The 26,771-nt window shown below is 47.6% G+C and overlaps 2 protein-coding genes and 1 long non-coding RNA gene across 10 annotated transcripts in view; 1 reads left to right on the top strand and 2 right to left on the bottom strand.

Annotated features, from left to right (window-relative positions):
- The window catches only part of pcsk5b (proprotein convertase subtilisin/kexin type 5b), a 679,955-nt gene that overhangs the window by 391,859 nt on the left and 261,325 nt on the right, over window positions 1-26,771 (top strand). For all 3 annotated transcript variants that reach the window (XM_085986077.1, XM_085986086.1, XM_085986095.1), the window contains exon 24: window positions 8,922-8,990. In XM_085986077.1, coding sequence (XP_085842203.1) covers window positions 8,922-8,990 — 69 coding nt within the window. The remainder of the gene's footprint in view (window positions 1-8,921; window positions 8,991-26,771) is intronic.
- The window catches only part of carnmt1 (carnosine N-methyltransferase 1), a 1,199,612-nt gene that overhangs the window by 1,096,035 nt on the left and 76,806 nt on the right, over window positions 1-26,771 (bottom strand). The window lies entirely within an intron of this gene.
- Window positions 1,265-26,771, bottom strand: part of LOC147124375 (uncharacterized) — a 34,212-nt gene continuing 8,705 nt past the window's right edge. Inside the window, exon 2 of the long non-coding RNA XR_015078181.1 lies at window positions 1,265-7,897. This is a non-coding gene — a long non-coding RNA (uncharacterized LOC147124375). The remainder of the gene's footprint in view (window positions 7,898-26,771) is intronic.

Genomic DNA, 26,771 nt, shown 5'->3' with positions numbered 1-26,771 from the left:
ACAATACAATGGTGAGGAGAAACCTGAAACCAACCACAGTCACAGGCAATACAATGGTGAGGGGAAACCTGAAACCAACCACAGTCACAGGCAGTGATGAATGGAATATTTCATCACACTGCCCACATTCAGTTTAATCCCACCCTCTGCCTCAGCCCTGTCCTGCCCACATTCAGTTTAATCCCACCCCTGCCTCAGCCCTGTCCTGCCCACATTCAGTTTAATCCCACCCTCTGCCTCAGCCCTGTTCTGCCCACATTCAGTTACATCCCACCCTTGCCTCAGCCCTGTCCTGCCAACATTCAGTTTAATCCCACCCTCTGCCTCAGCCCTGTTCTGCCCACATTCAGTTTAATCCCACCCCTGCCTCAGCCCTGTCCTGCCAACATTCAGTTTAATCCCACCCTCTGCCTCAGCCCTGTCCTGCCCACATTCAGTTTAATCCCACCCTCTGCCTCAGCCCTGTCCTGCCCACATTCAGTTACATCCCACCCTCTGCCTCAGCCCTGTCCTGCCAACATTCAGTTTTACCCACCCTCTGCCTCAGCCCTGTCCTGCCAACATTCAGTTTAATCCCACCCTCTGCCTCAGCCCTGTCCTGCCAACATTCAGTTTAATCCCACCCTCTGCCTCAGCCCTGTCCTGCCAACATTCAGTTTAATCCCACCCCCTGCCTCAGCCCTGTCCTGCCCACATTCAGTTTAATCCCACCCTCTGCCTCAGCCCTGTCCTGCCCACATTCAGTTACATCCCACCCTCTGCCTCAGCCCTGTTCTGCCCACATTCAGTTTAATCCCACCCTTGCCTCAGCCCTGTTCTGCCCACATTCAGTTTAATCCCACCCCTGCCTCAGCCCTGTCCTGCCCACATTCAGTTACATCCCACCCCCTGCCTCAGCCCTGTCCTGCCCACATTCAGTTACATCCCGCCCTCTGACTCAGCCCTGTTCTGCCCACATTCAGTTACATCCCACCCTTGCCTCAGCCCTGTCCTGCCCACATTCAGTTTAATCCCACCCTCTGCCTCAGCCCTGTTCTGCCCACATTCAGTTTAATCCCACCCCTGCCTCAGCCCTGTCCTGCCCACATTCAGTTTAATCCCACCCTCTGCCTCAGCCCTGTCCTGCCAACATTCAGTTTAATCCCACCCCCTGCCTCAGCCCTGTCCTGCCCACATTCAGTTTGATGTAAGCCCCCAAAGTGTGGACTAAGTGATATACAAAGTCGACTACACTGGCTTGTTGTAAGAAAGACAGACCCAATAATTGAAGTAAAAACGGTTTATTCAGGCCTGGGGAGCTATGGCTCTTGCGTCCCAACACAAGGCTCCAACTCCACCGAATCTCTTGAGGTTTACACAGTTATACACATATTCCGAGACCTCCTACTCCAGAGGTCCAATCGATTTAAAAGTCTATACATTAATCACTAACTAGGTGTGCCTAACTTCTACAAGGTAACCAATAACATAAGTTTCACTTTTCACTGTATGGGCCTGTGGCCCCTCTGATTTCTTGGAAATGAGTCATCAGGTCATGTGATTTCTGAGAAACGAGACCCTCTCTCTCTTGACCACTACTGAGTTTCGTTTTTCCAGAAAAGGGTTATGTCAGTGTCTCTTTTTGTAAGTTTCATCTCTCTAAACTGGTATGGTCATTTCTGCAATTAAACATACGAATAATTAGTACATTTCATCTTTAAACATTTTGCTGCGCAATTGCGTTCTACTAAATGTGCCCTGTTACGCTCATTTTTAAATCTTACTTCAGTCCCTCCTTTTGACCTTTTGGACAATTGTTCCAAAACAGGTCAACATGCATGTCCACTGCCTGGTGTCTGCCAGAGCGTGCACTCCCTGGCCTTCTACCAGTCTAGGTTATACATGTATATATCCTATCAATTTGGAGGCCGACTTCCCCCCTCTGTGGTATGGTGGGCTTTCTTTTAGGGTGGTCTTTCCTTTATGCACTCCTTCTGGTGTAACCATTCCCGGGGCCCCTTAGACCCTGCACTAATGGTTGAGGCTTTTCTGCTCAAGCCTGTCCCTCATTCCCACGTGGGGTGTGTGACGTGCCAATTCGAGACTGTCATCACACACCAGTCCTCATTCACCACCCTCCTTCTGCCACCCTCCTTCTGCCACCTCCATCTTACGGTTGGCCGGCCCGGTCTTTAATTACCATGCCCAATTAATCCCATATAATTTCAGGGCTTCCCATCGCGTCTTACACCATTTGCCTTGGAGAGGCGGGGGAGTTGTCCATTCTTAACATCGCTACCTGCCCCTCCTCAGGCTCTACTTCTTTCACCGCACCACTTTCGGCCTTACTCATTCTGGCACAAAGGCACTGGAGAAATAAAAATACACAATATATCAGAATAACAATCAAGAGGAATATCATTATGCCTTGTACCACCGAGGCGCCCACAGTCCCCGACCATCCTGGTCCCCAATTATCAAAATATGAGGAAGTGGGTGAGTTTCCTCTAATGTTGTACTAATGTCTTTCTGTTGTTTCTTTAAGCCTTCTTCTATTTTATGATAGTACTTTAAAATTTCCTTCGTTTCCTGCCGTAACTTCTGCCAAGCTTCCTCTAACTTAGGAATTGCCTTGGGCTCTGGTATGACATAAGTTTCAACCCTTTTTAGTAAGTCCCATATTATCAAATGACCAGGTTTTCCTATCTGTGTAGGTATCTTTAGACCAATACAATGGTTTGGTTGGGGAATGGTATAAGCCATATCTTGATATTCATATTTCTGTTCAATTGTGGTGACACAACAGGTCCCATTGTTCCTTGATGCTACCCAGGTCTGGTGTATCCCCTTGGGTGAACCTCGAGGGTGCAATTGGTAATTTTCGTAAATCCGTACTCGGATGTGTCTCCCTCGGTGGGGGGGTGTGTGCACACCCATGTCCTTCCCTTGTGGTGGCACCCGTCCACTACCACCCCCCTTTAGGTTTCATTCTTCTGTTTATTATCTTCATCCCTTTCCCAAAGCACCTTGGTAGGGACATCATGATATTTAACCCACTATCCCTTTGTACTTCTCCTATATTAATCACATCGTATCAGGGTTGTCCCCCTTCTGGGAATTGTGGGATGGCCAGTACAAAGCCAATCATCTTAGTCCATGGGGTCAGACAATCGCCTGCCCGGTATACTTGTCCCATTTTACATTCCTTACATAGGCTTTTATTTGTGTCAATCCAAGGTTCCAGATCCTTATTAGTAATCCAATCAGGGATCTGTTCATTATTTATTTGCCTCATGTTATGCTGAGCATTCGACAATAGCCATGAGTCCTACGTGGCACATATTAGTTCCTTATCGGTTTGGCGAGAAGCATTATTAAGTCTATCAATAATTGTATTGATTGTTTCTGCATGGGGGGCTACTATCTCTTCCACCCCCGACAATTGCATTATTGTTTGGTTTCCCTGCCAGTGTCAAGTGCTGGCTATTTCCAGTAGCTTGTTTTACTAACTTCTCTATTTTTGCTTGTAATTCTTCTACTCCTTCGTTTACTCCTTCTATGTCCAAGCTATTAACTGTTGCTAACCCGGCCGCATACCCTGCTCCGGTCGTTTCCAATACTCCCCGTTTCTTACATCTTTGTAAGATAGATTTTTTTTCTCCTGTGGATCCTCTAATTGTTTTACCCACAGGGAGTTCCAGGTTTGTTTTGTATCTCAAAGTACTCATATTAATGGCAAGCTTAGTAATTCTATGTGCTACACTAGAATACACCTCATCCTGTGTTCTCCTTATTACTAATCCCCCTCGATAATGGCAATACTTATATTTATCCCTAGAATCAAGGCGAGGACGCTCCACCTCATTCCGGACATCCAATGTTCCTGTAATTACAAAAAGGGGGCTGGTCGTCACCAGCCAGTTAGAATTATTCTGCTCTTATACATTTTATCAGTTCAAAATGCTGTACATCTGGTTCATTTCTTGTTCTGTGGCTCTGTCCCCAGACATACCTGAAGATGCAAACTATGGCATATAATATCATCATACACAGCCTATTATCATCATACACAGCCCTATCATTGATATATGTAGTAACTCCCCTTCCCATTCTTTATATCTTCTAGTATACTCCTCACTCTGTCAAAAAGGGCACCATCTCTGGTTTACTCATTGTCTTTCTTATATATTTTTAACTGGGTCCAGTGTTTCCACCTTCCTTTACCCATTCCAGACCCATCTACATGAGCACGTGTCATTATTCATTAATACTTCATAAGGTCCTGACCATCTGGGTGCTAGCCCTGGTTTGGCTGGTATTATTTCTGCTATCACTTTGCTATCTATTGCTAAGACCTCCTTCTGGTCGTCCCGTGTATCCTGTTCTCAATCCCGTATAATCTGTTGGTCTTTGGCCTCATGTCTCTAACTATCTGTCCAGATTTATCTTTGGGTAACAGGACAGCCTCCCCAGCAGTCTCCTGGCCGTTTGAGACGGTGCTGCAATTAGTTTATAAGATAACTTCCATTTATCAAATCCTAATTTTCCTTCTATCACTGTGGGGAAATATCAGCTTAACATTAAGAAACTTAAATTTAATAATGTCCAATATCTTTAAATTCTATTCAGTAATACTGAAGTTGTTGCTTGGTGAACTCAAACAGCTGTCAGTGGAAAGGGTTAACTCCTTCGCAGGCTTTTGAAGGTGGAGCTAAACATTATTGCGTCACTTCACGCAACCCAAAAAAACATCCCTGACTGAAAGACAGTTGTGGTTTCACACTTTGATTCAACATGAACATTTGGGCTTCATTGGTCAGATTCCCTCTCTCAGTTGATCGTTTAGCTGCCCATCCTCTTGTGTGCTTTAATTTATTATTACGGACTCTTTGGGTAGGAGAGAGGTTCCTACTAATTCTTTGATTATATTCTTGTCTCTTACGGGTCTTCTCCTGGTGTCATATATCCCTGCCTACTCCCGCTATCATGTAATCAGACACCACCCCAAAGGCATTCCGACTATCTATATAGGTTTACACATTTTCCTTTGGCTACCCCCCTTTGATCAAATCCTGTATAGGCTGGGCCATTTCTACTTTGTTTCCCGGGCCTGCCTGTTTGTTTGACTTATAATCTGGGGGCCAGTACACTTCATTCGCTTTAGGGTCGACTAAAGCTCCTACTTCTCGCAGTATATCTATCCCTAGGATTGTTCCTTCAGTGTTCTCGCATACCCACAACTGGGTAGGTATTATTATACATCCAATTTCTAGTAAGACTGTTTCGCTCTTATAAGCCCTGATTCTTCGTCCACCGATTCCTGCCATACTAACTGAAAGTTTCGTTCGGGGCAAGGGTAAGTCTGTCAATGAGATTGTGGCTCCTGTGTCTATTAACATTTTGCACTGTCGGCCCCCTACCAATGCATCAACAAACATCCTCGGATCCCCCTCCCCTCTCTGGCGCGGTCCCTTCCTGCTGCCATCCCTAGAAGCTTGCGAGCAATCAAAGCACGCAGCCAGTCCTAATGCCCCTCCCATCTGTTTTTGGGCATTTGTCTCTTCCCTTGTGTCACTATGTATCCTAGGTCGACTACTTCATCCTTCCCTACCTATACCTTTCTAAGGTTTAACTCTAGTCCCGCCTTCTATAAGGCTTCCAGTACCATAGTCAATTAAATATTGTAGAGGGACCTGCCACTATCGGATATTCTTGCGGAGTTGAGTTATCTTATTCAATTTGGACTACACCAATTTACATCAACCAGAATTTCACTGTGGCCACAATGAAAGTCTGGTTTTAATAGGTTAATTTACCTCATAACTCCAAGGTTAGATCTTAGACTGAAACTTAATCTTTCATTAAACAAACTTTTTGTTGCTCTTCTCAGTTTTTACACTTCAGCTTAACTCAAATTGTAATAGGTTTTTTTTTCATTCTGAGGGCACAATCTTATTTGCACATTCTTAAACTTCCAAAATCCCCGACAAGACAAAGGGGTTAAATGCTTTTACTTTAACACAGAGAAGTGGGTGGAGCTACAACACACAGCAGACAGTTCTTTTTCTTAACGGACAGATTTTCAGACAAAGGAATATTGAATCCTCTTAAACATTCCTAATCAGGAAAACATCCACACACTCACATTTTTATACAAACTGTAATTCCAGCATATGTCTAAGGTTCCTTTCACTCAGCAAATCTCGTGTTTTACTTGTCTTGGTACAGATGCTAATAACTTCCATGTTGGTAAAGCTTTAAGTTTATCTTTTCCTTCCTTTTTAAATCTGACTCAACAGCTTTCCCTAGTTTCCAAATCCCTGTTTGTTTGTTTGTTTTTTTGCTGGGGTTTCAAATTGGTTCGCCTGCAAATTAGATCTTTTTCCTTCTTTATCTCTCCCTTCTGTTTCAATTCCTTACATTATCTGTTGCCTCTTTATCTTTAGCTCCTCCCCACCAAGCCTTTGGCTCTCTGCACTGTTTCTTTTTATTTTCCAGGAGTCGGGTTATAGAATCCAGGTCCCTTGAGGATTCTTCTTCCACCCTCTTAGTCATAACTAACTGCTATGTTTCACGCTTAATTCACGGTATTGGTGAATTAGGTTTGTACGCTACGTTGTTCGCCCCTATAGCGTCACCTTAGTTAGTTTCTTGCTTTCTGTTAGTCACTTCGTTTCGTTAGACACACACCAACCCTTTAGTCCCGAGGTTTCGGTACTGTGGGGTCTGTAGCTCCCGGCGTCCTACTTGATCCTGGCCGTCACGTGGGACTACTGTCCTCTTAATTCAGGCTCAGGCTAGGTGCTGGGGACAGACCTCACCCTTGTCCATTCTAACCTCTTTATGACCGTAGGGTTTTATCTCATTCACTCACCACGGTGCACCCATTCATTCAATTGTTGAGATTTCGCCGTCTCACGGATTTTAGGGAACTACCTGCCCCTAACTGAGGTATCACCACCTCACGGTCCTTAGGGAACTACCTGCCCCAAAGGTTGGTAGGGAACTACCTGCCCCTACTGAGGTTTTCCCGCCTCACGGTCCTTAGGGAACTACCTGCCCCAAAGGTTGGTAGGGAACTACCTGCCCCTACTGAGGTTTTCCCGCCTCACGGTCCTTAGGGAACTACCTGCCCCAAAGGTTGGTAGGGAACTACCTGCCCCTACCGAGGTTTTCCCACCTCACGGTCCTTAGGGAACTACCTGCCCCAAAGGTTGGTAGGGAACTACCTGCCCCTACCCCTACTGCAGTTTACTTTTTAACCGCCTTCAATTAAAGGTGTCTTTCTTTTTATAGTTCTTTTATACGTCGATTCTGACTCAACGTCTCGCCAGCGATTAACCCCTAATTTTACAGGTGGTAATTAAAACATACTCACCCGTCTTAGGTTAACGCTGTCCGAGAGCCTGGTTCAGAACGCATATCCCATCCTCGTCGCCAATTGATGTAAGCCCCCAAAGTGTGGACTAAGTGATATACAAAGTCGACTACGCTGGCTTGTTGTAAGAAAGACAGACCCAATAATTGAAGTAAAAACGGTTTATTCAGGCCTGGGGAGCTATGGCTCTTGCGTCCCAACACAAGGCTCCAACTCCACCGAATCTCTTGAGGTTTACACAGTTATACACATATTCCGAGACCTCCTACTCCAGAGGTCCAATCGATTTAAAAGTCTATACATTAATCACTAACTAGGTGTGCCTAACTTCTACAAGGTAACCAATAACATAAGTTTCACTTTTCACTGTATGGGCCTGTGGCCCCTCTGATTTCTTGGAAATGAGTCATCAGGTCATGTGATTTCTGAGAAACGAGACCCTCTCTCTCTTGACCACTACTGAGTTTCGTTTTTCCAGAAAAGGGTTATGTCAGTGTCTCTTTTTGTAAGTTTCATCTCTCTAAACTGGTATGGTCATTTCTGCAATTAAACATACAAATAATTAGTACATTTCATCTTTAAACATTTTGCTGCGCAATTGCGTTCTACTAAACGTGCCCTGTTACGCTCATTTTTAAATCTTGCTTCAAGTTTAATCCCACCCTCTGCCTCAGCCCTGTTCTGCCCACATTCAGTTACATCCCACCCTCTGCCTCAGCCCTGTCCTGCCCACATTCAGTTACATCCCACCCTCTGCCTCAGCCCTGTCCTGCCCACATTCAGTTTAATCCCACCCTCTGCCTCAGCCCTGTCCTGCCAACATTCAGTTTAATCCCACCTCTGCCTCAGCCCTGTCCTGCCCACATTCAGTTTAATCCCACCCCCTGCCTCAGCCCTGTCCTGCCAACATTCAGTTTAATCCCACCTCTGCCTCAGCCCTGTTTTGCCCACATTCAGTTACATCACACCCCCTGCCTCAGCCCTGTTCTGCCCACATTGAAATTAATCCCACCCCCTGCCTCAGCCCTGTCCTGCCCACATTCAGTTAAATCCCAAAGCCTGCCTCACACTGTCCTGCCCACATTGAAATTAATCCCACCCCCTGCCTCAGCCCTGTCCTGCCAACATTCAGTTAAATCCCAAAGCCTGCCTCAGCCCTGTCCTGCCCACATTCAGTTAAATCCCAAACCCTGCCTCAGCCCTGTCCTGCCCACATTGAAATTAATCCCACCCCCTGCCTCAGCCCTGTCCTGCCCACATTCAGTTAAATCCCAAAGCCTGCCTCAGCCTTGTCCTGCCCACATTCAGTTAAATCCCACCCCCTGCCTCAGCCCTGTTCTGCCCACATTCAGTTTTGGACTTGGCAATTGATGGCAACCGTACATTTGATACCTGCAGAACTATACAGACAGTCGACCTGAAGGTAACGTAGAAAGTGGTACGACTTATCAGACGGAGCTCCTACGTATTTTCTTTACTACTAACAATCAGGAAAGTCTCATTTGTGTTACGAGTTACACCTCACACTTATATTAGCAATAAAACCTGTATTTGCAATCCACAGGTGAAATTGCAGATCCTGTCTATGAAGACTGTGTGCCGTGTGCAGAAGGATGTGAGAAATGTATATTAGGTAAGCTGTTACATAGAATTACATAGAAATTACAACATGGAAACAGGCCATTCGGCCCAACCAGTCCATGTTGGTGTTTATCCTCCACGCGAGCAGTCGTCCTAATCCCATATACCCCCTCTGTTCTCATCCTTTTAGTCATTGCTGAAAATTCTGCGGGTTGAAAAATGTCTATCCATTTCAGAGTGGAGTCTACTCCATTTAAAAAGAAGATTATTAAGTATGCTGATCATTTAAGCGTATTAAGTTTTAAAAGTCAGAGCTTGCATCCATTCTTTGTTACAGAAACCAAATGTGCCAAACCAATGTATAATGTTTCAATTAAGTGTTACACGTACAGTGCCGTCTTAAGCAACAGATTAATCATCATCATTCTTGCTTTTAAAATACAAACCAGGTTATTTTTCATCAAAATGTATTAATCTAATCCCACATTTTTTCTCTAACAATTGAGCCGCCAGCCTAAATGTCACATTATAGAACTTTATAAAATTCTTAAATTATTCCACACTTTTTTGTGTAGGTTAAGAGAACGTTTTTTTTAGTGAATGTGTTCTATGTTGCTCCCTTTTTTAAAGAAAAGCACAAAATGCAATGATTAAAAATCATTTGACTGAATCCTTAGCAGTGTGGTACACTGTAGTGTCCTTACATTACGGAACGGTATTCCTGCATACTTCTGAGTTGTGTGGCCTGGATATGTGGATAAAAAGCTTATTTAACACAGGAGTGTAACGTATTACAGTTAGCTATCCAGTTATTTTTTTGGCAACAATTCCTAACTATCATTAAATTAAGTACATGTACTATTTAACCAAGTAAGGAGCTGGTGGAGTGAGTGTACTCCCCCTATTAAAAACATGTCACAGTATTTCAGAATGGATGTATCATAACTGTTCTCTCACATCCCAACAACTGCTCTTTGTTCATCCTGCAAGATTCCTGTTCAAACCGACATTCATATCAATTTTGTGCATTCAAAATGGACCAGTCAGAGATGGTTCGCAGTGAGATACCTTGGCCTGGATTTTCCAGGGCCTATGAAGGTGTACGTGGTGTGTACGCGGCCGTAAGTGCCCCTCAAGTTCCGGGTTTCCACATGCGTGAAAACCTGGAACTTGCGATCTGTCAAGTTTCAGCATGACAGATCATCCGCACCCCCGTGAAATGGGCATTTGCTGGTTGAGAGTTGGGCTATTTGCCCAGCGAATGCCTGTGAAACTCTTACGCCTGGTAAAAGCAGGCATAGGGCCGCCTTTTACCAGCGTAAGCGTTTAAATAAATATTACTTATTTTTTTTTAAATTCTTAAACATAAAAACTTTAAAATTAGTTATAGGTTATTTTTAGCCCCTTTAAAATGTTTAAATTTTTGTGTTAAATGTTCACTTTAATTGTATTTTCATTAATTTTGAACATGTAATGATTTATTTTTATTTAACTGGTGTGTAATTGTGTTTTTTTGCATGATTCCTATTCATGCTTATGGGGATTCCGTACGTAAATGGAATCCCCATAAGCATATTGGGAATCCCCCTTTTTGATTGGTTGACCTGGCCCATGTGAGCCCAGGGGCGCACACAGTTCACAAGGGTCCATGGGCCTTTACGCAGGCGTACGCGTGGAGGCCCAGGAGCGCGAGTCTATGAACCTCCGGGACCATCAGTTTGCAGCAAACAGAAATTTGGAGCAAAAATATTGCAGTATTCTCCCTGATGGTCGAGTTGGTGGGGCTGAGCTGTACAGACCAGGAAAGTCTTTTCTTGTGGTTCGGAGGCATTCACCCGCGGGAAGCCTCCAACCGCAAATTCAGGCCCATAGTATATTCTTTTAACATATGCATCAGTAGGTGAACTGTTGATTGGTTGATTTTAAACCAGTTAAGCTCTTTCCGAAATCCTTTTCAAAAGGGGTGTTGCCGTTCTTTATTCTTTCTGGATTTTTTTCCTGACGGTAGTGGCTGTTGCTGAGGTGGGATTCCACAGACACCAGCTGCCTTCCAGCATCTCATCCAAGTGCCCATTCTGCATGAGTGAACCTTATACAGTGTGTGTCAGACTACTCGCTCATGACAGACATCATTGCTGAGCCTAATCCTGTTCTCACCTGACTCCCACTCTTGCAGTTTCTAGCAGGAGTCACTGGATAGAGAACAGGAGCCGCTATCCTAGTGGAATTTTTCTCCCAAGCTTCCCTAGAACCAGGCAATTTTAGTGCCCTTGCACCCCAACTGAGCAGCTCTACCAACTCGACCATCAGGGAGAATACTGCAATATTTTTGCTCCAAATTTCTGTTTCCTGCAAACTGGATTGTAGCAAAATGACCAAAAGATCAATAGGGAGTGGCGGTCGCAGGAAGTGCATCTCAGGAATGCAGCCCATGATTTCTCGCCCATTAAAAATGATGGACAGAAAATCACAGGCTATACACCTCCAATTTCTTGAGGTGCACACCCTAGGAGCACTGCTACCATCTGGGAATGCCAGATCACAAAATCATCCTTCACGTCTCCTCATGTGCTCTTTGCTATACATATTGCCGTCAGATCATGTCTGTGATTAAAAGTAGGTATAGATTTGTTCGTCTGGGACGGAAAGAATATCCGTGCAGTAGATACTATTCAAAATATTTCAAATCTAATCTATTACAAGATATTAAAAGAAGAAAAGAAAGAAAGTTTTGCATTTATATAGCGCCTTTCATGACCTCCGAGCGTCCCAAAGTGCTTTACAGCTGATGAAGTATTTTTTGAATTGTTGTCACTGTTGCAATGTAGGAAACGTGGCAGACAATTTACGCACAGCAAGCTCCCACAAACAGCAATGTGATAATGACCAATCTGTTTTCAGTGTTGTTGGTTGAGGGATAAATATTGGTCAGGACACTGGAGAGAACTCCCCTGCTATTCTTTAAAATAGTGTCTTGCTTTCTTTTAACCCACCTGAGAGGGCAGAAGGGGCCTCGGTTTAATGTCTCATCCGAAAGGCGAGAGATGTTTTTTTATGTAAGATCATCTCTAAGCTAAACATAGTCCAATGGCAAAGTAGAACATATTGTTAATATATGGAACATACAGCCCATTCCAGAGACCACGGCCCCGATTTTCTCCCAGCCGTCGGGCAGGTTTTCAGGTGGGCGGAGGCCGAAAATCACAGAAATAGGGGGTCGCGACCCCCCCCCCCCGCCCGACTTTCGCCCCTGTGTTTCAGCGTGATCCGAATCAGTCCCGCCCGCCACAGGTGGGAATGGTCGACGGGAGCCTAATGATCAATTATTGGCATGTTTAATCCTATTTTCAGGGGCCCTTGCAATTTTCTGCCTTTCCCCACGTAAAACACGCCTGGTGGGAACACCGCTGATGAAACCTGGCGTGAACAGAGTTGGATTGCTTGCTTTCAGCTGCAGGTCAAACAGGACTGAAGAGATTTAATCAGACAGCATTTGCAGGCTGCAGGACCTTGTTGCTGAAGGCTTGGGGCAACTTGTTGAAGGCTTAGGCACAGCTGTGGAAGGTTGGAGCCTCACACACTTCTCCAGTGTGAGCTCCTGGGAAGCCCCTCTCACCATCCTAACTCAGCGCCTCCTCAACGGAGGCATCTGCCAGAAGCATGGGAGGCCTTTTGTTCCTTCCCTTCCTGGCATTAGAGGATCTCCAACAGCAGAGGAGGCTGGAGCAACTCCAGCAACAGCAACAACAGCAGCACCAGCGGGAGCGGCAGGCTGCGGCTCAGCGACCTGGGGCAGCACAGGCCAGAAGAGGCCCGCGCATGGAAGGCCGTCAGCGCAGGAGATACCCCCCAAACAGGGTCTACAGACACAAGGTCAGCTACCTCAACATGACTGAGCAGCAGTGCCAGAGGCGGCTCCGACTTTCGCGAGAGGTTGTGACTGACATCTGCGCAATGCTGCAGCAAGACCTGGAGCCCAGAGCACCAGGTCCACACTACTTACCAGTGGCCATCAAAGTCACCACCGCACTCAACTTTTATGCCTCAGGCTCCTTCCAGGGATCAGCAGCAGACATCAGCAGCATCTCCCAGGCGGCAGCACACACTTGCATCATGCAGGTAACCGATGCCCTCTTTGCCCTCGCGCACAATCACATCCATTTCACCAGGGATCGCGCAAGTGTGAGGGTGCGAACGCTTGGATTAGCTCAGCTGGCAGACTTTCCAAGGGTGCAGGGTGTCATTGACTGCACACATGTGGCCCTTAGGGCACCCCACCGCAATCCAGGAGTTTTTGTCAACCGCAAGGGCTTCCACTCCCTTAACGTTCAGCTGGTGTGTGACCACAAGAAGGTGATTTTGCATGTTTGTGCCAGGTGCCCTGGCAGCTGCCATGACTCTTTCATACTGCGCCAGTTTACTGTGCCACCGCTATTCAGTCCGCCAAGCGAACTTCAAGGATGGCTACTTGGAGACAAGGGATATCCCCAGCGCTCTTGGGTAATGACGCCATTGAGGAGACCAGCCAGCGAAGCTGAGGAGCGCTACAACTCCAGCCACATTACCACCAGATGCATTATCGAGCAAACCATCGGATTGCTGAAGATGCGCTTCAGATGCCTCGATAGATCAGGTGGAGCCCTACAGTACTCATCAGCCAGGGTCTCCAAAATTGTCGTGGTATGCTGTGTGCTTCACAACATGGCACAGCATCGTGTCTTGCCGATTCCGCAGGACCAAGAGGCTCCTCACAGAGCCGCCTCGGATGAGGATGATGCTGAGGAGGAGGAGGACAGAAACGAGCATCCTGCAGAGGCCCGCCAACCAGCGGCTCCAGTGCGCGAGAACATTGCTGGGCGGAATGCAAGGAACGCACTCATCCTGGGCAGATTTGCGTAGCCTGGTACATCAAACACTGCAGCCTCACTGCTTCTTCAGCGGCCCATGCCTACACATTCCTACCTATTTGACCAGCTTGCTGACATCTGCAAGTTATCCTAAGGCCTCTATGTGACATCCCCATTCGCCAAATGACAGACGCCATAACTGCAGCAGTTGCCACCAGATTTTTTATGTACAGGAAAATGATGGCATTAAAACTATTTACAAGACTTTTCACCCAAGTGACTACCCTTGTGATTAGTGCTGCTTTATTTTTCTCTTATGCGTGCTCCTACGTAGTGCTACCCCTGTGGCTTCAGATGTGGAGGCCCCTTGCTCACTTTCCTGCTGTGCCTGTCTCAACACCTTTGGCGGGTGTCCTCTGGGGTGGCGAGCCTGTGATGGCTCGCCAGCAGTCTGCTGCTCCTGCGGCTGTGCAGGGGTTGAGACTCCTATCTCACTGGGGTGTGGACTCCGGCGGGCCTCTGACCGAGGGCTCTGAAGTAGCATGGAAGTTTGAGCGCATGGAGAGGAGCCCCCACTTCCTTGAGGTGTGCCAACAACCTCCCTCTCATGGGTCAGCTCCCCCTCAGCACCTGCAAGTGGCTGGAGAGCACCTTGCTGCACATCAGGGCGGCCATGGGGACCCGTCTCAGCACTGGAAGTCCTGCTCAGAGGGACTTCCATGAAGGTCTGGTTTCGGTGCTCAATAGATGCCCATCGCTCTTCAAGAGATGCCATTCTATTCAGAGCACTCACCATGTTTTCGACACCCTGGCGACTAAGCTCCTCCATGGCCGCAGCCCTCCTCTCCTCGGCTGCAGCCCTCCTCTCCTCTGCTGCAGCCCTCCTCTCTTCGGCTGCAGCCAGCATTGCCACGGAGGTAGCCATCCTTTCCGTGGTGATGCTTTGATGCGCCAATGACTCCAATAAGGCTCTGCTCATGCTCGCCATGGACTCCTCCATTCGCTCCACACTCGCAGCGACCCTGGAGACAAAACCTCCCAGAGACTCCTGCATCTGTGTATGGAGATCCATCACCACCTCTCTTGCGGATGGACCCAGAGGCATAGAGTCGACATGCAGCTGAGCTGAGCTGGCAGAGCCCTGTGCCCTCCGACGAGGACTCTCCACTGCTGTCCCTGTCTCCACAATCTGCTGATGCTCACTTGTGAGCTGTGATACACCAGGTGACAACTCTACTCTATGTCCCGAAGGTCCCACCGAGGTGTGAGTGTCTGCGCTGGTGCTGGGTGCACTTACTTCTGCTGACGCTGCGCCCTCAGGGGCTGGAGCTTCCTCTGAGGAGTCTGGCTGCAAAGCCTCTTCCTCCTCGGCAGTGGCGACGGGGGCACCGGATGGTCCTGTGGGGGAGTAAAGGAAAGAGTTAGAGATGTGATGGCAAGGCTCACATCGTCTATTGTGAGCTCTCCTTTCCTGCAATGAGAGAGACAAGTGGAATTTGAGTGAGAGTGCAAGAGTGAGTGTAGAGATTGCATAGCATAGATGCTTAGAAGGAGACAAAGATGTTGTGAGGCTGCAAGACCAAGGGCCCTCCCTGTGTGTTGTCAGTTGTGTTCCAAGCATCAGAGTGAGAGGCAGTGAAAATGTGAGCATAGAGAGATACGGAATGGGTAAGGGTGCATGGATGTGACTGTGAAGTGGGATGTGGAGGAAGAGATTGCTGAAGCTGAGTGCTGTTGGGGAAAGGCAATGGGGATCAGGTTGAGGGTGATGGAAACTTCGTACTTACTTTCCCTGTGCGGTGAAGGTCATGGAAGCGCTTCCTGCACTGCATCCAGGTGCGATGGGTGACTTCCAGAGAGTTTACCTCTGCAGCCACCTCCATCCAGGCAGCCCTGGTCTCTTTGGGAGGCCTCTTCCTCCCTGAGCGAGGGTAGAGGACCACCCTGTGGGCCCTTACCCCATCCACCAAGATCTGCAGTGACATCTCGTTGAATTTGGCGGCAGCTCAGCCTCTGCCGCTGGCAGCAGCTGGTGCAGGCTCCTCTGCCATTGTGCAAGAGTGGTTAAGAAGCCTGCAGAGGTGGAGAAGCTTGCTGGACACTTTAAAAGCACCACGAATGATGACATCATACTGTGGGGCTTTCCGACTGGAAATGGACAATTAGCAAGGCTGCCCACACGCTGGAACATAATTGGCCACTTGAGGGAAAATTGCGTGCAGCTGGCTGACCCATTTTTTTTCGGGTCGGAACTCGACATTCGGGGAACCCGAAAATTTCCCGCACGATCCAGAAAATCGGGCCCTTTGAGTACATAATTGTTGTGTATGTACCTTTAAGAGAATAACTGGTCTCAGACTGCAGTACCGGCAGTGACCACCCCTGTATAAAAGGCGCTAGTGAGCCTCTGTTGTTTTCAGTTTCACTATTGACTCCCATCAGTAAAGACTTGGTTTGTTCAACTCCTGCTGTCCGTGTCTCAATCATTCACGGACATAATACTGGCGACGAGCAGATACGAACCTACCTACAGTCTGCACCACCTCCTGGGATCCATTCCTACAGCGAAGTGAGCAGAGGTCGAGGCCAGAAAGTAAAGAAAGTAAGAGGCAGTAGGAACGGGCGTCGACCATGGGCATCCGCCCCTGTGTTACCGGAGTTCAAGATTGCTAGAGAAGCTGTCGGAAGCGGGGCCTGGTTCCTGTCGACGGTGCTTCAGCTAATCGGGCTGGTGGCAGGTAGTACACTGATCCTTCCTGGGCTGCGGCGGTCGCGAACTCGAGCGGGCGGCTTGCAACGGGGCCGAGCAGCGTTGTCGGGAAGAAGAGAGAGAGAGGGTGGAGCACACAGGGCGCGGCCGGTGCTACGAAGCCGGGCTGCGTATAGACCCGAGAAGAGGGAGGCAAGAGTCCCACAGGGTTGTTCCACGACGGGAAAATAATAAAAAAAAGAAATATTAAACGCGCAAGAAACCGCGAGGAGCTGCAGGTTGCAACGGGAACCGCGGAAAGCAGCGCTAGCAACAGCGGGGAAGAAGGCAAAGCGCGGGAGGCGCCATCTTAATCAGCGGGGAAGAAGGCAAAGCACGGGAGGCGCCATTTTGTTAAATCGGGGCAGAAGGCAAAGCGCGGGAGGCGCCATTTTAGATTTGCAAGATGCCGAAGACTGGCTGTATCACTGCTTTTGATAATACATTAGAGGACTGGACCACGTATGTGGAAAGAGTCGAGGTATATTTCGAGGCAAACTAAATAGCTGATGAGAAAAAGGCATCGGTATTGCTAAACTTAATGGGCGCTAGAACGTACGGCCTATTGCGGGACCTGATTACCCCAGCCAAACCGAAGGCGAAGAGTTTTAATGAAATTGTTGCTGTCCTACAGGAACACCTAAACCCTGCACCGCTGTTGATAGCAGAAAGATTTAAATTCCACAGGAGAACTCAGCATAAAGATGAGAGCAATGCTGAGTACCTTACGGAACTACGCAAGCTATCAAAGCACTGCCAGTTCGGAGAAGGACTGGCAGATACCCTACGGGACAAATTTGTCTGTGGACTCCTGAGTGAAGGAACACAGAAGAAATTACTATCAGAGAAAGAGCTGACGCTAGATAAGGCTTTCAGCGTGGCAGTATCGTACGAAGCAGCAGCCATAGAGTCATAGAGTAATACAGCACGGATAGAGGCCCTTCGGCCCATCGTGTCCGCGCCGGCCATCAAGCCCTGTCTAATCTAATCCCATATTCCAGCATTTGGCCCGTAGCCTTGTATGCTATGGCATTTCAAGTGCACATCCAAATGCTTCTTAAATGTTGTGAGGGTTTCTGCCTCCACAACCCTTTCAGGCAGTGAGTTCCAGACTCCAACCACCCTCTGGGTGAAAAAGTTCTTTCTCAAATCCCCTCTAAACCTCCCGCCCTTTACCTTGAATCTATGCCCCCTAGTTATCGACCCCTCTACTAAGGGAAAAAGCTCCTCAGCATCCATCCTATCTATGCCCCTCATAATTTTGTACACCTCAACCATGTCCCCCCTCAGCCTCCTCAGCTCCAAGGAAAACAAACCCAACCTGCCCAGTCTCTCTTCATAGCTGAAGCGCTCCAGCCCTGGTAACATCCTGGTGAACCTCCTCTGCACCCTCTCTAACGCGATCACATCCTTCCTGTAGTGTGGCGACCAGAACTGCACACAATATTCCAGCTGTGGCCTAACCAGTGTTTTATACAGCTCCATCATAACCTCCTTGCTCTTATATTCAATGCCTCGGCTAATGAAGGCAAGTATCCCATATGCCTTTTTTACCACCTTATCCACCTGTTCCGCCGCCTTCAGGGATCTGTGTACTTGCACACCCAGATCCCTCTGACCCTCCGTCTTGCCTAGGGTCTTTCCATTCATTGTGTATTCCTTTGCCTTGTTAGTCCCCCCAAAGTGCATCACCTCGCACTTTTCCGGGTTAAATTCCATTTGCCACTGTTCCGCCCATCTGACCAACCCATCTATATCGTCCTGCAGACTGAGGCTACCCTCCTCGCTATTTACCACCCTACCAATTTTTGTATCATCCGCGAACTTACTGATCATACCCTTTACATTCATATCCAAGTCATTAATGTAGACCACAAACAGCAAGGGACCCAGCACCGATCCCTGTGGTACCCCACTGGCCACAGGCTTCCAGTCACAAAAACAACCTTCGACCATCACCCTCTGCCTTCTGCCACTAAGCCAGTTTTGTATCCAATGTGCCAAGGCACCCTGGATTCCATGGGCTCTTACCTTCTTGACCAGTCTCCTGTGCGGGACTTTATCGAAGGCCTTACTGAAATCCATGTATACCACATCCACTGCGTTACCCTCATCCACACACCTAGTCACCCCCTCAAAAAATTCAATCAAATTAGTCAGACATGATCTTCCCTTGACAAAGCCATGTTGACTATCCCTGATTAATCCTTGCCTCTCCAAGTGGAGACAAATTTTGTCCCTCAGGATTTTTTCCAATAATTTTCCTACCACTGATGTTAGGCTCACTGGCCTGTAGTTCCCCGGTTTTTCCCTACTACCCTTCTTGAATAATGGTACTACATTAGCGGTTCTCCAGTCCTCTGGCACATCCCCTGTGGCCAGAGAGGTCCTGAATATATGTGTTAGAGCCCCCGCAATCTCCTCCTTTGCCTCACACAGCAGCCTGGGATACATTTCATCCGGGCCTGGGGATTTATCCATTTTTATCCATTTCTGCAGCCAGGGGAGCTACAGAAATTCAACAAAAGCCACAGGAATACGGCACCCACGAAATGACACGGGGATTTGCAAAATGTTATCGCTGCGTCAGAACTAACCATGACCAGAAGGACTGCTGGTCCAAAGACAAAATATGCAGGCAATGCGGAAAGATGGGACACATTGCACGAGTTTGCAGGTCTGGGAAGAAGACCAGCGACAACAAAAAGGCTACCAAGGGACCGTACAAGAAAGTACAAAAGATGACGGACAGTAGTTCCGAAGACCAGATGAGCGATAGTGAATCCGGGAACAAGAGACTAAGCTGTCTCAAACTTCACAATGTAATCGCAAAAGAGGATCACCGAACCATTTGGGTCACCCTCACGATAGCAAGGTCCCAAGTTAAAATGGAATTGGATACAGGATCAGCGCTAACCATCATGAATCGACGAGACTACGAGCGGCTATTCTCACACATACCCTTGAGAGAGACATCCATCATCTTGACGACGTATACGGGGCAAAAAGTATACCCCAGAGGAAAAATAAGGGTGCCTGTCGAATACAACGGCAAGAAAATACGGAATTTGTATCTCTACATACTGCCAAATGGTGGACCACCGTTATTGGGACGTGAATGGATCTGGAAGATAAACTTAGATTGGCACTCCATTCATGCAATGACGGTGGACGGTAAAAAAGATGAAGACGTCACTCCTGGACGATTGTCAACAATCTTAGCTAACGCCAAAGAGGTATTTCAACAAGAACTGGGCACGCTTAAAGGCGTAACCGCCTCGATAAAAATAGAAGAGAATGCAGTTCCCAAGTTTTTCAAAGCAAGACCGGTACCATATGCAATTCGCCCAGCCGTCGAGGCAGAGCTGGAGAATCTGGAGAAGGCAGGCGTGTTGTCTAAGGTCGACTGGAGCGAGTGGGCGACACCCATTTAACGGTGAAGGGATGGCCAGCACATAGGAACGATGGCGGCAGTGGTTCGCCGTCATGAAGAAAACGTTAAGCAATAAGTCCGGGGAGCCAAGGAAGATTCGCATCTGTGGGGATTTCAAGGTGACGGTGAACCCAGTCCTTCACACAGTACAATATCCTCTTCCAAGGATAGAAGACATCTTCGCTTCACTGTCTGGAGGGAAGCGTTTTACAAAAATTGACCTAGCACAAGCATATTTGCAGATGGAGGTTGAAGAGTCCTCTAGGAAGTATCTCACGATAAACACTCACAAAGGTCTTTACCAGTATCATCGATTGGTATTCGGAGTAGCATCAGCTCCGGCGATATGGCAAAGTGCGATGGAACAAGTCCTGCAAGGGATTCCGGGGACTCAGTGTTACTTGGATGACATCCTTGTGACAGGTGAAGATGACAGTGAACACCTTAACAACCTAGACCAGGTGCTCACTAGACTACGGGAACATGGGCTACGAGCCAACCGCCCCAAGTGCGAGTTTTTTAAGAAACAGATATCATATTGTGGCCACGTGATTGATGAAGAGGGGTTACATCAGTCCCCTGACAAAATTGAAGCGGTTGTTAAGGCCCCAGCACCTGAAAATGTGTCGCAACTGAGGTCATTCCTCTGATTGATGAATTACTACCATAAGTTTTTGCCGAATTTGTCGACAATTCTGCACCCACTGAACGCCCTGCTACGAATGGGGGTAGCATGGAAATGGAGCGATGATTGTAAGCGGGCCTTTCAGAAGAATAAGGACTTAATCACTTCAAGAGAAGTATTGGCTCACTACAACCCAGCACTGCCGATCAGACTGGCGTGTGATGCGCCTCCCTACGGCATTGGGGCGGTACTGTCACATAAATTCCTTGATGGTTCAGAGAGGCCGATAGCTTTTGCGTCACGCTCGTTAACTTCTGCCGAGCGTAACTACGCCCAGATTGAGAGAGAGGCCCTCAGCCTAGTGTGGGGGGTGAAGAAGTTCAATCACTACCTGCACGGTCAAAAATTTACTCTACTAACCGATCATCAACCTCTCATCTCCATTTTCAACCCTCAGAAGGGCGTACCGATAATGACAGCACAACGGCTGCAGAGGTGGTCCCTTTTCCCAGGGGCACACCAATATGACATCGAGTACAAAGGAACTAAACAGCATGGGAATGCTGATGGATTGTCACGCCTACCGTTGCCGACGGTGGAAGAAGACGACCTTGCAGTGGATCCAGTGGAGTTATTCCACTCGACCATAGTTGAATGTCTCCCTGTGATGAATGCAAACATAGAAAAGGAAACACAGAATGACCCGACACTATCACGGGTCTATGATTTAACGGTGAAGGGATGGCCAGCACATGGCGAACCACTGCTGCCAGCATTCTCGCCAAGAAGAGAACAGCTGTCAGTGTGCAGAGGAACCTTGATGTGTGGATCCAGAGTAGTAATTCCACCTAAGTTGATGGATAGAGTGCTCAATGAGCTTCATGAGGGTCATCTGGGAGGCGTAAAAATGAAGAACTTAGCCAGAGCGTTTGTGTGGTGGCCGGGAATCGATAGAGAAATCGAAGAGATGACCAAGAGCTGTGCAGGATGCCAGAAGGTCCAAAACGCCCCACCACAAGCTCCTCTGCATCCATGGGAGTGGCCCTCCTCTCCATGGCAAAGGGTGCACATTGATTTTGCTGGTCCCTTCATGGACTCGATGTTTTTAATTGTGGTGGATGCACATTCAAAGTGGCCAGAGGTAATAAAAATGTCCTCAACCACCACGGAAAAAACTATCACAGTTTTACGAACCATATTCGCCAGGAATGGGCTGCCTGAACAGATTTGCTCTGACAAAGGACCACAGTTTGTGTCTGAAGAGTTCCGGAGGTTCTTAAAGAACAATGGTGTTAAGCATTACACATCTGCCCCATATCATCCAGCCGCTAATGGATTGGCCGAGAGGTTTGTCCAAACATTCAAGAAGGCTATCAAGGCAATGTGTAATGAAGATATACCCCTACAACACAAGGTGGACAACTTCTTGTTTGCCTACCGGAATGCGACACATGCGGTTACCAACCAAACTCCAGCCATGATGTTCTTCAATCGAAGACTACGATGCCGCTTGGATTTGGTTAAGCCAAACGTCCGAAGAGATGTGGAGAACAGGCAGTTTCAGAATATGAATGAAAGGCCGACCAGGAGTTTTAAGATAGGTCAACCAGTTTTGGCCCGGGACTACCGCACTGAGAAATGGCAGCCAGGAACGATTTGTACACGGCAAGGACCTCTCATGTATACCGTGGACGTTGGAGAGAGCATTGTAAGACGCCATGCTGACCAGATTCTAGAGTCACTGGAAAACGTCAACTCCACACCACGATCTGATACACCTGGCAATGAAATCGACGTACCAATTGCATCTACCGCAGAATCGGTGATATTGGAAGCAGATGAACCAAACAACGACATTGATCCTGACTCAACATTGCCAGAAGAACCTGATACCCCAAAGAGGCGTTATCCAGACAGAATCAGGAAGCCTCCTCAAAGACTGAACTTATAATTGCTTAAACTTAACCAATGTATCTAGCAACCGTAATTGTGATTGTAATTAGTTATCATTTAATTGTTAAATTAATGTTATGTTCTGTTTATCTAAAAGGGGAGGAATTGTTGTGTATGTACCTTTAAGAGAATAACTGGTCTCAGACTGCAGTACCGGCAGTGACCACCCCTGTATAAAAGGCGCTAGTGAGCCTCTGTTGTTTTCAGTTTCACTATTGACTCCCATCAGTAAAGACTTGGTTTGTTCAACTCCTGCTGTCCGTGTCTCAATCATTCACGGACATAATAATAATCTAGGCTGATACTTCAGTGCAGTACTGAGTGAGTGCAGCACTGTCAGAGGTGCCGTGTTTTGGATGAGACCTTAAAACGAGGGCCCGCCTGCCCTCTCAGGTTGGCGTAAAAGATCCCATGTCATTATTTCGAAGATGAGCTGGGGAGTTCTTCAAGGTGTACTGCCTAATATTTACCTTTCAACCAACACCTTAAAAAAAAAACCCAGATGAGATGTTCATTTATTTAATTGCTATTTGTGGGAGCTTGCTGTGCATAAATTGGTTGCTGCATTTCATACATTACAACAGTGGCTACACTTCATTGTATGTAAAACACTTTGGGAGATCCTGAGGTCATGAAAGTCTGTTTTTTCTTTTTAAGACAATAGGGGGGAATTTCCCCAGCCCCGAGGAGGCAGGTTTGGAGGCGGGACAGTTGGCAAAATCGCAAAAAGCGAGGGCAGATTCGGAACTTGCCTCCGCACAATTTTTCCGGAGGTGGGTTTCATGGGTGCGATTCGGTCCCGCCTCCATCAGTCGGGAGAGGTAGTTAAGACCCTTAAATATTGTCGTTAAGGGCCTCTATAATCCTATTTTGACAGGCCTTTGTTATTTTGCCACATTTTCAGCGTATTGCACGACCCTCCTAAACCACGCCAGCTGATCCTGGCGGGTTGACAAGTGGGTGGCCTCCACACAGCTGCAGCTCCACCATTAAAATGGAGCTTTCATCAGGGAGCAGTTGCAGGTGGCAGAACTTTTGATCCACAGGTCTTACAGCACTTTTAGCAGGCCTACAGAAGTCAGAGGTGCTGCAGCTTCTATCTCTCAACTGTGGGACCTCCTTGGAAGACCCTCTCCTCACTTGGACTGAGCGCTTCCCCAACGGAGGTATCTGCCAGCAGCATGGGAACCATTTATTTCCTTTCATCATGGAACTCAGATTCGGATGAGGAGCAGCCATGGCAGCAGCAGAACCAGGCAGCTCAGCAGCAGGAGCGCCAACCTCCTGCTCACTCACCTGATGCTGCACAGAGCAGAAGGCGCAAGCGCATGAAAGTATGTCGCCGCAGGAGATACCCCCCTCTCAGGGTTTACAGGCAGAGGATGAGCTACCTCAACATGAGTGAGCAGCAGTGCCAAAGGAGGCTGAGAGTTTTGCGAGAGGTTGTCGGAGACATCTGCACACTGCTGCACCAACACCTGAGCCCAGAGGAATGGGTGGACACCCCTTACCAGTGGCTGTCAAAGTCACCACCGCACTCAACTTTTTTGCCTTAGGCTCCTTCCAGGGATCATCAACAGACATCAGCGGCATCTCCCAGTCGGCCGCCCACAGTTGCATCACGCAGGTTACCGATGCCCTTTTCGCAAAGGCACACAATTACATCCACTTCTCAAGGGATCAGCCAAGTGTAACCGCGCGTTCAGTTGGCTTTGCAAATATGGCAGGCTTGCCAATGGTGCAGGGCATCATAGACTGCACACATTTGGCCCTTCGGGCACCCCATCACAACCCAGCTATCTTTGTCAACTGCAAGGGCTTCCACTCCCTCAACGTACAGCTGGTGTGTAACTACAAGAAGGAGATTTGGCATGTTTGCGCCAAGTTCTATGGTAGTTGTCATGACTCGTTCATCCTGCAGAACTCTAGTGTCCCTCCGCGCGTCAATCCGCCAAACCAACTTAACGGATGGCTTCTTGGTGACAAGGGCTACCCCCTGAAGAAGTGGCTAATGACGCTGATCAGGAGGCCAGCTAATGAGGCTGAGGAGTGCTACGACGCCAGCCACATTTCGACCAGGTCCACCATCGAGCAAACCATTGGCTTGCTGAAGATGCGATTCCGATACCTTGACAGATTAGATGGTGTCCTGTAGTATTCAGCATCCAGGGTCTCCAGAATGGTCGTGGTCTGCTGTGCACTGCACAACATGGCACAGCGTCGTGGCTTGCAGCTCCCTGATGAGCAAGTGGCTCAGTTCATAGTCTCCTCAGATGAAGAGGAGGGCTGAGCGGCGATGTATCTACCAGCAGCAGCGGCAGCACGCAAGCACATGGCTGCCCATGATGCAAGGGATGCACTCATCCTGGCCAGATTTGCATAGGTTGCCCATTGTGGCACATGTGCTTGGCTCCTTCTTAACACATGATAAACAATGGATTTGACTCTCTGGCCTCCTTTCATTCTGACCACCAACCTGACCACGCAAGTGTCGCGGAGCCCACAATGGAGCTGCCTAAGCCGAAATAACAGATGCCATCATGCCAACAGTTTGCCATCACCTAATTTTAATACCTTCACACAGGGATGGCATTTCTTCAATAAACAGAAACAATCACCCAATCTGCAAACAGACCTGGAGGTGATATCCCTTGCCAGATGGACCCACACTGCCTTGGTTTCTTTGGGAGGCCTCTTCCTCCCAGATGAGGGGAAGAGCACCTCCCTGCTAGCTCTCGCTCCCTCAACCAGCATACCCAGTGCCTCATCCGAGAGGCGGCCCTTGCCTTGGAGCTGGCCATTCGTCAAGGAGATAAAAGTTTGGAGGTGGTGCAGCATCGACCAAAAACCAGTGGAATGAGCCAAGGCAGCAAGCAGCCCTTAAATGAAGCTGGATAAGTGACATCAGCAGAGGCGAGTTTCAGTCACAAAAGACTAATTGGCCCAGGGGAACCCACACCTCTGAAATTAACTGGCTAATTAGGGGAAATTCGCAAATTTTTCCCACCTGACAGTGGAGGTGGGTTTGGAACCCAACCAAACCGAAACCCGCCTCCAATGGGAAAATTGCCCCCCAATAGGATTGTTGAAGAAAGCTGAAGTTCATCATCATGAACCTTACTTTGCCCAGCAAAATAAGCACACATTAAGATTTCTGTTCTATTCCCAGTTCACATAATAAAGCTAATCAAAACTAAAACTGTATTGTTTATGCTTATCCCATCTGTTTAGGCAGGTTGCCCCATTACACTTTGTCACTGGCAACCCCTTCACCTGCAGTATTTGACCAGCAGGTCCGTCTTTGGCTAAGCATTGATCACGTTCTGAGAAGTGATCACTTCTTACTTCCCAAAGTGACCTTTCTTCAGCTTTTGAAACCTGCATCAATAGATTTGTCCTTTCACTAATGTTAGGATTTACTTGGTTCTGAAAACCCTAGGTGGAAATTGGATGCCATCTAGTGGCAAAATATCACAAATCACCATGAAATAGTATTGGAAAAATAAAAAGGAAAAAAAGGCAATTGCTGAAAATTTGAAATAAAAACAGAAAATGCAGGAGATACACAGTCATCCTCTGTAAGGAAAAAAGATGAGTTTCCGTATTTCACCTTTCATCAGACTTGTTGAAAAGATTTTTGCCCTGATATCTTAATGCTCTGAGAGAAATTAAAATTTAAACTGTTTGCAACATTAATACCAGACAAACTTAGTTAATTTTAATTAATAAATAAAATTCAAGTGTTGTTCACACATTTTTTCCAAAGGAAATTAACATGTAAGCATAAAGGGATTGATCTTGATTTTGTGCATTAGTGTGAAATGGGTGATGGCGAGTCACAGAATCACAGAAACCCCACAGTGCAGATAGAGGCCATTTCGGCCCATTGAGCCTGCACCGACACATATCCCACCCGATCCCCGTTACCCCTACACCGACACATATCCCACCCGATCCCCGTAACCCCATGTATTTAATCCCCCTAACACTAAGGGTCAACTTATCATAGCCAATCAACCTAACCTGCACATCTTTGGACTGTGGGAGGAAACCGGAGCACCCGGAGGAAACCCACGCAAACACGGGGAGAATGTGCAAACTCCACACAGACAGTCACCTGAGGCCAGATTCGAACCCGGGTCCCTGGCGCTGTGAGGCAACAGTGCTAACCACTATGCCACCAGCCCGTTTCACATCTCTGCCCATTTTTATTTCTATTGTCTTGA

This window comes from Somniosus microcephalus, chromosome 1, assembly GCF_052327205.1.
Source record: "Somniosus microcephalus isolate GS21.2 chromosome 1, FLI_Smic_1.0, whole genome shotgun sequence".
Classification (NCBI taxonomy): domain Eukaryota; kingdom Metazoa; phylum Chordata; class Chondrichthyes; order Squaliformes; family Somniosidae; genus Somniosus; species Somniosus microcephalus.
Note: the sequence above shows the minus strand (reverse complement) of the source record. Positions and strands in the feature narration are given on the sequence as shown.